The 10,654-nt window shown below is 40.5% G+C and overlaps 1 protein-coding gene across 8 annotated transcripts in view; it reads right to left on the bottom strand.

Moving 5' to 3' along the window:
* The window catches only part of LOC138741376 (low choriolytic enzyme-like), a 99,108-nt gene that overhangs the window by 17,505 nt on the left and 70,949 nt on the right, over nt 1–10,654 (bottom strand). For all 8 annotated transcript variants that reach the window (XM_069895419.1, XM_069895402.1, XM_069895372.1 and 5 more), the window contains 2 exons: nt 6,341–6,462; nt 290–408 (listed from right to left, as the gene is read on the bottom strand). In XM_069895419.1, coding sequence (XP_069751520.1) covers nt 290–408; nt 6,341–6,462 — 241 coding nt within the window. The remainder of the gene's footprint in view (nt 1–289; nt 409–6,340; nt 6,463–10,654) is intronic.

Raw genomic sequence — 10,654 nt, forward strand, 5'->3', positions numbered from 1 at the left:
GAGTCTTCAGATTCTGTATTCTGGAGCAAAAAAACCCAACGGCTCTAGGAATTCATCTGGTCGATGAGCATCAGCAGGGGAAGGAAGGAATTTGTAGGGGATTGCAAGATGTCTACAGTCCCTTTCCTCCACTGATGCTGCTCAATGTGCTGAGTTCCTTCAGCAGTTTGCTTTTTGCTGAAGAGGATTTTTTGCTCCTCTTTCAATGAACATAACCTTTGTTTCCTGGCAAAATCCAACTTATGACTGACACCTTATTTTTAGTTGGTATTGTTGAAGCTTTACATACTTTACAAGTGCCAGCAGTTCTAATCATCCATTTGCATTTAGCATTGTTTGGATAAAATCCTGGGAAATTTGGAGAGGTGAAATCTCCAGTTTTGTTCACTAGTATGCTTCCACATTCATCTGAAAAAATAATATTAAAAAAGAAAAATGTGACAATATATGAACAAATGGCTTTATTTGAATGTTACTGTTTAACTAGAATAGAAATTTTATGACTTGCTTAAGAAGCAGCTCGGATGATGACCATACACCAGAGCTCACTGCAATGATTCTGAAAAATGATTATTAACCAGAATATTAATTCTGCCTCTCTTCAACAGATGGCCCCAAACTGCACTTCCAGGCATTTTCTTTTTTAACTTTCAGTATCTACAGTATTTGATAGCATTAAATATTGATAGTATTAGCATTTGATAGTATTTGCTGTATCTGTAGTATTCTCCTCTCCTTATTTTCAATCTCCCTTACAGATCAAAAATCTGGTTGTCTCTGTTAAATATATGCAGTGATTTAGCCTCCAGGATTCATTGAAGTACAGAATCATGAAGATTCATGATCTTCTGAAAGCAGAAATCCCTCTTCATCTCCATTGTTATTAGACAAACCCTTATAATGTTCCTCTTTTTTTCTAATTCCAGATTCCCCCTTGATAAAAACATTCTCTTTGCATTCTACATATCATTAACTAAATTCTCCTCCCATTTATCTGAGCCCCGATAAATGCAGGTCATTCTTGCTCAACTCTTCACAAGACAGATCTTTCGTAACAAGCATTGACCTAGTAAACTAGTAATTGACCTAGTAAAATTGTAAGCAATCTACAATTTTCATGTTCAAGTTCAAGCAGACGAAACAGCATTTCTCTGGACTATGGTGCACACAGCACGTAATAATCACATATATACATAAAGATATAACTTAAAATAAGTATATCTAAATATTTTGTGATGATTTACTTGGTTACCGGTTATTGTTCATCAATTTCACACCCTGTGGGAAGAAGGTATTTCGCAGACTGGCAGTCCAGATCTTGATGCACTTGTATTTAGTTCCTGATGGTAGTGGGACATTGTGTGCTGGATGGAAAGGGTCCTCAATAATTCTTTGAGGCCTATTTAAGCAACGTTCCTGCTGAATGTTGTCAACAGAGGAAAGGAAGTTCCCAGTGAACTTGACCTTTTCGATATATCCTCTGCATTGACTTCTGTTCCAATGCTTTGCAGTCATGCAATGATGCAGCCAAACATTATGAAGATGGTGGCTGGGAACCTTGCTTTCCTCAACCTGTGAAATATAGGCACTGCTGTGCCTCCCTGACCAATGCAAAGGTGTTGTGGGTCCAGCATAGGTCATCCCTTATATGGACAGCAAGGTTTTTTTTCTCCACGACAGAACCATTGATGTCCAGTGGAAAGTGATCTACCGTCATCCTCCTGAAGTCCACAATCATTTCCTTTGTCCTGTCCATATTGAGACACAGTTTGTTGTTCCTGCAAAATGATTCACCATTGTTGCCAATGAGTGCAGCTACAGCTGTATCATCGCAAACGATGATTCTGTTTGAACTGAATCGTAAGTCACCAGCATGAACAGCAGCAGGGCTGAGCCCACGGCCATGAGGTGTCCAATTATTCAATGTGATTTTAGAGTGATGCAGAAGATAGTGACAACATTGTAATCTTTACAGAATCTGTAATCTGTTTTAAATAACTCAATTAAAGCTTGTTTGCGATAAAGATTTGCCATGTGACAAGGAGTTTTCATGTGCTAGGAAGATGTTTAATCATGTACAAAATATTTTTCACTGATAGAGAAGATATCACCTGTAGATTATGAATGATGTTAAGGGATTGAAACAGAAAATGGCCTTACACTTGCTGTTTTCAGGAGTCCAGATCAGCAGAATGTATGTGATATTGTTTTGCTTGAGAGTTGTTTATTTCCTGGATCTATTGAGTGGAGTTCCTTTTTGAATTATGGTCATGAGTGTTGTTAAGGACTATTGATAACTTGCGCATTTGCTTTTGCTAATGGCCTCCAATTTAATAGGTGAAACTTTTTTTATTTCTAAATGACGACAATTTATTGTCATATACACAAGTACAATGTATAGATGCAATGAAATTCTTGTTGCAGGTGTGTAAATACATTAATAAACAATAATATATTAATACAACATGATATGAGAGGGAAAAAAGAAAATAAACATAAAAGGATAAATAATTGGTTGCAATAGTGCAAAAGGTTTTTCAATATTGCAGATCTTTAGTGGTTCTGGAATAGATTACGATTGGGTTGTATGGATAAATTCAAAAGCTTAATAGCATTTGGTGGTGGGTGGGGAAAGTTGTGCTTCAACCTGGAAGTGCTGTATCTTCTGCCTGAGGTAGCAGTGAGAGGAGGTTGTGACCAGGATGATGGGTATCCTTTATTTGATTGCCTTCTAGAGCCATTGTCTTCAATGGATAGGAAGTCTGTGCCCGTGATGGACTTGGCTAAGTCGCAGCCTTCTGCATTTCTAGACAATTGAGTTTCCAAATCGGGCCACAATGTATTGAATAAATTTACTTTCATGAATACATTAACCTACTAACCCATACATGATTGTAATAAGCCAGTGTCCTATAGCCACAATGCAAGTGTTTCCTTTCTGAAAATTGTTGGAAGTATTCCAGCTGTGGTCAGAGATGTAACTTTGCTAATTTGATCCTCCATTCCCTTTCTTTACAATGATAGCAATCCATTTGCCTTCCTATTTATCTTTATAGACGTGTGACTTCTTCACAACCTACTTTCTTACCAGTTCTTTTCTTTGGCTTGGCTTCGCGGACGAAGATTTATGGAGGGGGTAAAAAAGTCCACGTCAGCTGCAGGCTCGTTTGTGGCTGACAAGTCCGATGCGGGACAGGCAGACACGGTTGCAGCGGTTGCAGGGGAAAATTGGTTGGTTGGGGTTGGGTGTTGGGTTTTTCCTCCTTTGTCTTTTGTCAGTGAGGTGGGCTCTGTGGTCTTCTTCAAAGGAGGTTGCTGCCCGCCAAACTGTGAGGCGCCAAGATGCACGGTTTGAGGCGTTATCAGCCCACTGGCGGTGGTCAATGTGGCAGGCACCAAGAGATTTCTTTAGGCAGTCCTTGTACCTTTTCTTTGGTGCACCTCTGTCACGGTGGCCAGTGGAGAGCTCGCCATATAACACGATCTTGGGAAGGCGATGGTCCTCCATTCTGGAGATGTGGCCCATCCAGCGCAGCTGGATCTTCAGCAGCGTGGACTCGATGCTGTCGACCTCTGCCATCTCGAGTGCTTCGACGTTAGGGATGAAAGCGCTCCAATGGATGTTGAGGATGGAGCGGAGACAACGCTGGTGGAAGCATTCTAGGAGCCGTAGGTGGTGCCGGTAGAGGACCCATGATTCGGAGCCGAACAGGAGTGTGGGTATGACAACGGCTCTGTATACGCTTATCTTTGTGAGGTTTTTCAGTTGGTTGTTTTTCCAGACTCTTTTGTGTAGTCTTCCAAAGGCGCTATTTGCCTTGGCGAGTCTGTAGTCTATCTCATTGTCGATCCTTGCATCTGATGAAATGGTGCAGCCGAGATAGGTAAACTGGTTGACCGTTTTGAGTTTTGTGTGCCCGATGGAGATGTGGGGGGGCTGGTAGTCATGGTGGGGAGCTGGCTGATGGAGGACCTCAGTTTTCTTCAGGCTGACTTCCAGGCCAAACATTTTGGCAGTTTCCGCAAAGCAGGACGTCAAACAGAGGTCGCATTGGGGGGGCCAGCATAGAAGCTGGTAGTGGCGGCATGCGTGGAGCGGGCGATCTGTTGGGGTGCAGCGTTTCAGCGGCGAGGGTGGAGCGCTGTGATGGCAGTGACTTCTGCGCACGGTGCTTGCATTGTGACATCAAGCATTGCCATGCAATGGTTCCTCACTCTCATTGGATGAGAGTTCCGAGGTTGAGCAGTTTGAATCTGGGGAAGGCAGTTGTGCTTGGCAGTGGCCATCTTGGACGGGCATACTTTTGCAAAATGGCCGTTCATTTTGCACTTCTGACACCAAGCCTTCCTCGCAGGGCACAGGGATTGACTGTGTTTCTCCATCCCACAGTAGTAACACTTCAGGACCGCGTTGGGTACCGTGGCAGTGGTAAGGCCATCGATGAGGCTGAATTAAAAGCAGGTGTTCTACTCATATCGTAACAGTGGGCCCATGACCAGCCAGAGCCCTGTGTGTCGGCATCCATGCTTTGGGCTGCAGCCTCCATCATTTCTACAATCTGTGCAGTCTCCACGAGGCTGTCTCCCCCGTGCTCCAACAGTCATTGCCTCACTTCATTAAACCAAATCCCAGTGAAGTAAGCATCCTGTATGAGGTCATCAGTGATCCGGCTGCAGTTTTACCGGTGTATGCACATTCTTTGCCCAGTAACCTTAGTGGCTGTAGGTAGGCTCTATAGGACTCACCCAGTTGCTGTCTCCTGGTCGCCAGCATGTGTCTGGCATATACCTTAGTCACAGGGCGTTCATAGAATCCTTTTAGCACATTCATGGCTGCTGTATAGGAGGTCGCATCCTGGATGTTTTCGTAGACCCTCATGGACAACATTGACATCAGAACTAATAGTTTATCGGCGTCTTCCTCCATGACGGGGTCTGAGCGCTGCAGGTATGCCTCTAAAAACCTCACCCAGTGCCTGAAATCACTCTGTGCAGTAGCTGACTGTGGGTTGATGCTGAGGCATTCTGGTTGCAGCATTCGCTCTGTCTGTTGAAAGATTTTGGTTATAAAATTGTAGCATTCGAATGACTCAAAGACTTGTAGATTCAAACCAAGGCTTTTATTACCAAAAGACTGGAGTGTAGTACATTGAGGTTGACCAGTCAAGACTGACCTGGATCTGGTTAGGTGCAGCCCTTTATGACCTGGCCAGTAGGTGTGGCTACAGCTCTCAGCCAATCATTAACACTATATATAAATGTATACAGAAGTGATAGGATCCCATACTATCACATTCTGGTCATTTCTCACCATCAATAGAAATTGTATAACCATCTTGCCTTGCATGCTTCTATTAGCAAGTTCCCAGTGTTTGTTCATTTAGTTTGGAGATCAAGGATCTGGAAAATTCAGGCTTTCATTTCTTTTTATTTCTCAAATGCATGGAATAGGAGTTTATTCTCAATTGTGTTTTACTTTGTACTTCGTTCAAATGAAATTATAGTGCTGTGTCCGGTTTTCTGAAGTGTGAATATTGGCAACTTTGTCAGCTACATTTCCAACCAGTCTCAGACTACCAACTGTGTATCAGTTAGTCAAATTAATTTGCCATAGTCCTCCAACATCCATCACTAAATCTTGCAAATGGAGTATTTATAGCCACTCCCCATCGTATCCTGAGAGGAACAGTGCAAACCTCCTCTCTTTAGGTGCCTCAATATGCCATCCACTTGATAACTACAGTAAAACTCCTGGTATCCAGCACCAATGGGGATTAGTAGATGCTGGATAAGGGAATTTTTTGGATGCTTGAAATTGTGTGTTGCATGATTGGCAAACTAACAGCGAGATGTGCCAATTTTAAACTTCTGTATTTTTTACCTATTTATTTTCCGCTTTTTTTTGCTGGTTGTTTGAGGCTGTAGTTTGCTTAAATTACGCATAACAGGGGTTTTTACTGTATCCAGTTCAGCACAATCTTCATTTAAATCACAAAAAATTAGTGTACATTATCATTGCTTTCTTATTGGATTTTCTCACACTATAGCCACTGTAAAGGTAGCTTTTATGATAACTTAAAACGCATACCTGACTATTTCAAATGTTGTTCCAGTATATCTGAGCTGCAATTTTCTTATGATGGCCTTCCTTTCAGATTTTATTCTACACGGAGCAAAGTACTTGCATTGAGTTTTGATTTAAATTTACAATTTTAAAATTTTGACTGTTGTGAAGCAACTCCTGTCGACTTTATGGGGCATTTATTATGTGAACAGTGAGTGAGTTCCAAAGACCATGAATATCATCTACTCATAGGAATACCAAATCATTCACACATACCACAATTATACAACTTGTTAATCTTATAAACATCCTTTGTGGAGAGTCCTCGAATTTGTCCAATTTCAATATTTTCTCTCAGTGGCTGTATAGTAATATTTCCATTTTTTGAAAAGGCCTTTCTGCAATAAAGAAGAATTGAGTTATTGGCCAGTCTCTCCATTCACTTTGATATGGAGTACTTTCTAAATCGTGAGAGACTGGAAATGGGAGTGACCCAAAAATGTTTGAGAAAAGCCAATGTAATATGATGAGTGGTATAACTCGATGAAACTAGTTGTACATAGTTATATGATTCAAGAGAGTCTTTGGTAGACCTGTCAGGCAACAAACAAAGAAGTCTGAACTTTTCTGCTCCTGAATGCCATGTAATTACTCTACTTTAAAAACTGATTTCTCTTTAAATTCATGGAGTCATCAAATTTTTGAGTACATCTTTGATTTTAAAAAATTGGCGCAAAACTGGAAAGAAAATGTCTTCAGATGCTGTGATGGTTGTAAAAACACAAAAGTGCTGGAGGAGCCCAGCAGGTCTTGCAACGTTCATAGTAGGTAAAGATATTTCACTGACATTTCAGGCCTGAGCCCTTCTTTTCAGTATGAGTAAAAAGCAGGCAGGTGCCTGAATTAAAAAGACTTGGGAAAAGGGAAGAAGGAGGATACAGAGCAACAGACAAAAGATGTTAATCAGATGTGGATGAGACACAGGAGAGAGGAAAGGTGAGAATTGACCGGGGTAGTGGGGGGGGGGGGGGAAGTAAAGCTGGGTTAAAGAAGACAGAAAGAAAATGGAAGAGAAAAAGACAGAAACAGAGACAAAGCCAGAGGAAAGGAGACATGGAGTGTGTTGATGGAAATTGGAGAAGTTGACATTAATGCCATCTGGTTGGAGATACCTAGAGGTGTACCAAAGAAGAGGTACAAGGACTGTCTAAAGAAATCTCTTGGTGCCTGCCACATTGACCACCGCCAGTGGGCTGATATCACCTCAAACTGTGCATCTTAGCGCCTCACAGTTCGGCGGGCAGCAACCTCCTTTGAAGAAGACTGCAGAGCGCACCTCACTGACAAAAGACAAAGGAGAAAAAACCCAACACCCAACCCCAACCAACCAATTTTCCCTTGCAACCGCTGCAACCGTGTCTGCCTGTCCCGCATTGGACTTGTCAGCCACAAACGAGCCTGCAGCTGACGTGGACATTACCCCTCCATAAATCTTCGTCCGCGAAGCCAAGCCAAAGAGAAACTCAGATGGAATATGAGGTACTGATGCTCCAACTTGCAGGGGGTCTCCGTCTGGTAGTGCATGAGTCCATGGACAGATATGTTGGGAACAGAATGAGGCAGGCAACTGGAATGGGTGGCCACTGGGAGATCCCCACTATTGCAGCCGACAAAGCCTTATATATTTGAGTTCCTCCAATAATTCTGTGTGTTATTAGAAAAAGTTTAGTGCAAGGATCACTTCCATTTTGGTGTAAATTATGCAGCCAGTTGTTTGAAATTTACACAAATACATAACTGCAAACTTGCTAATGGTTTTGAGAAAAGCATATATACTGGAAGTGTTGCAGAAATGTGGCTAGTTGAGTTGGCTTGCCAAAACAAAGCTTTGGTAACGGAGGAGCAAGTGACAGAATTAATCCAAGTGCAACATGTGCTCGGACTAGAAGCATGTAAAGTGAGACAAACCGAGCTGAAGGTTGAGATAAATGCAAGACAATACCTCTGAGGAAATTGTGCTGTCAAGCATGCAAAATCATTCCTTAACAGAGGTAAAAATTAAATTGAAGAAGTATACTGAGTCAAATGACAAGTATAAAACAGTGTTAAAACTTGCTGTTATGTGAGTTTCATTCAGGGTTGGCAGCAGAATGAATGTTAGAAAGGGCATTAGCATGTTAGAGGTGGGCACAGTGCCACTGGTGGGTTCTTTTAACATCATCTGCCCCTCCAATGTAGGTGATGAGAACACTGCTTTTACTGCGTCAAATGTCACTAGACACATGCTTGTGACACAGCCTGGGGGAGGTGGAGTGTCGCTAGTGTGCATCAAGCTGAATGCTAGTGACACTTGACGCACATAGTGACGCCGGAGGGGTGGGAGCAAGTCTGATGGTGAATGATGGCCATGACCATATGGGGGGGCGGCAATGCCCGTGGATGTCCCTCCTTGTCACTGACACTGATTTCATTTCACGGTCTTGCAATACTCAGAGACAGGATTGCGTTCAGAGAATGGGCAAAGAAGTGGCTAATAAAATCCAATGTTGGAAAGTGAAAATTAAAAATTCGGAGGTACAAAGAGACTTGGGAGTCCTCATGCAGAATACCCTAAAGGTTGAATCGGTGGTAAAGAGGCCAATGCAGTATTAGCATTCATATCTAGAGGAATAAGATACAACAATAGGATGTGATGTTGAGGCTTTATAAGGCACTGGTTGAGGCCTCACTTGGAGTACGGGGTACAGTTTTGGAGATTGCTGGCATTGGTGAGGATTCAGAGATGGTTTACAAGAATAATTCCTGGAATGAAGGGATTAGCACATGATGAGTGTTCTTGGACTGTACTTTAAGGAGTTCAGAAGAATGAGTTGGGGTGGGGGGCCTCATAGAAGTATTTTGAATGTTGAAAGGTCTGGATTGAAGGGTGCCCATTAACAACAGAGATATGGAGGTATTTCTTTAGCCAGAGAATGGTGAACCTCTGGAATTTGCTTCCATGGACAGCTGTGGAGGCCAGGTTTTTGGGTGTATTTTAGGCAGAGATTGATAGATCTCTGAATAGTCAGGGTATCAATAATTATGTGGAGAAGGCAGGGGAGTGAGACTGAGTGGGAGAATGGATTTGCTCATGATGGAATGGGTGAGTGGACTTAGTGGGACAAATGGCCAACTTCTGTTCTTATATCTTATGGTCTTATTTGGAATTGCAAACTCAAGAGAAATTCAATAATCACTGAAGTCATGGCTTTAATCAACATACAGATTGGACAAGCACAATATGTAGTAATAGCTTTGAAGATGAATTCATGGAGTTCAGGGAAGATGACTTCAAGATCAGTATATTGAGGAACAACAAACTATTTTAGATAGATTCAAGAGAAAGGGTTAATTAACAAATTTGTTACTGAATTGCCTTTGGGGAAAAATGAGGTTGAATTGGTGTGGTTGATTATTATTAAAAGTTTCAACAATATTAGATAAATCTCTAGAAGCAGTAGTTAGGATTAAAATGGCTAAATAATTGATGGTGTTAATGAAAGATATGAATTTAGTAGATATATGGAGGAGGTTAAATCCTAAAGAGAAAGATTTTCATTTTATTCATTTTGACATGATTGTTATTCAAGAATATACTTATTTTTGGTATCAGCACAATTGCAAGGCCAGGTATTCAAGGCTGAATATAAGAGTAGGATTATGACTGATCATTCTTTGTTATTAATAACATGTACTGATTCAGAGAGAATTGACAATGTATATCGAAGGAGATTCAATTTTTTGTTGTTGAAAAATGTCGAATTTTGTAATTTTATGAGATCAAATACAGCTTTTGTTTTGAAAATAAATATGGATTCAGTTTATAGTAAATTTATTTTATGGGATGCTTTAAAAGCATATTTGAGGGGACAAATTATTAGTTTTACTGCTAAAATTAAGAAACAACGTAGCTGATGTAATTAAATTAGAGAAGGAGATAGAGATTTTAGAAAAAAGATTTACAGAAAAATTCAACAGAAATTAAGAAAATATATTTAACTCATATGAAGTTACGATATAATTCATTACAAACATAAATTTGAGAAGTTATTACAGAGAACTAGAATAAGGTACTATGAATTAGGGGAAAGAGCTCATAAAGTATTAGCTTGGCAGTTAAAAATGGAACAAGCTTCTAGAACAATAAATGCTATTAGACATGAATCAATGATTACATATAAACCTCAGGAAATTAATGATGTGTTTAGAAAATTTTATGAAAAATTGTATACTTCTGAAGTAGTAGAGGATGAGGCTAAAATTGACAATTTTTAAAAATATGGTTTGGATTTACTCTTTTTGAGTGGTAAGGATATTAAAGTTCTGGATGCTTCTTTTACTGCTAAAGAAGTAATAGATACACTCCAATCTATGCCAAATGGAATGTCTCCAGGGGATGATGGTTTTACTTATGAATTTTATAAAAAAATTCAGGACTTATTAATTCCTTTATTGATGGAAGTATTGAAACATGTGACAGAGGTTCATTCTTTTCCCAAGCAATTGTTACAGCTATTCTTAAGGAAGATAGGGATCCATTGAAAGCAGGGT

Source organism: Narcine bancroftii, chromosome 1 (assembly GCF_036971445.1).
Source record: "Narcine bancroftii isolate sNarBan1 chromosome 1, sNarBan1.hap1, whole genome shotgun sequence".
Taxonomy (NCBI): Eukaryota; Metazoa; Chordata; class Chondrichthyes; order Torpediniformes; family Narcinidae; genus Narcine; species Narcine bancroftii.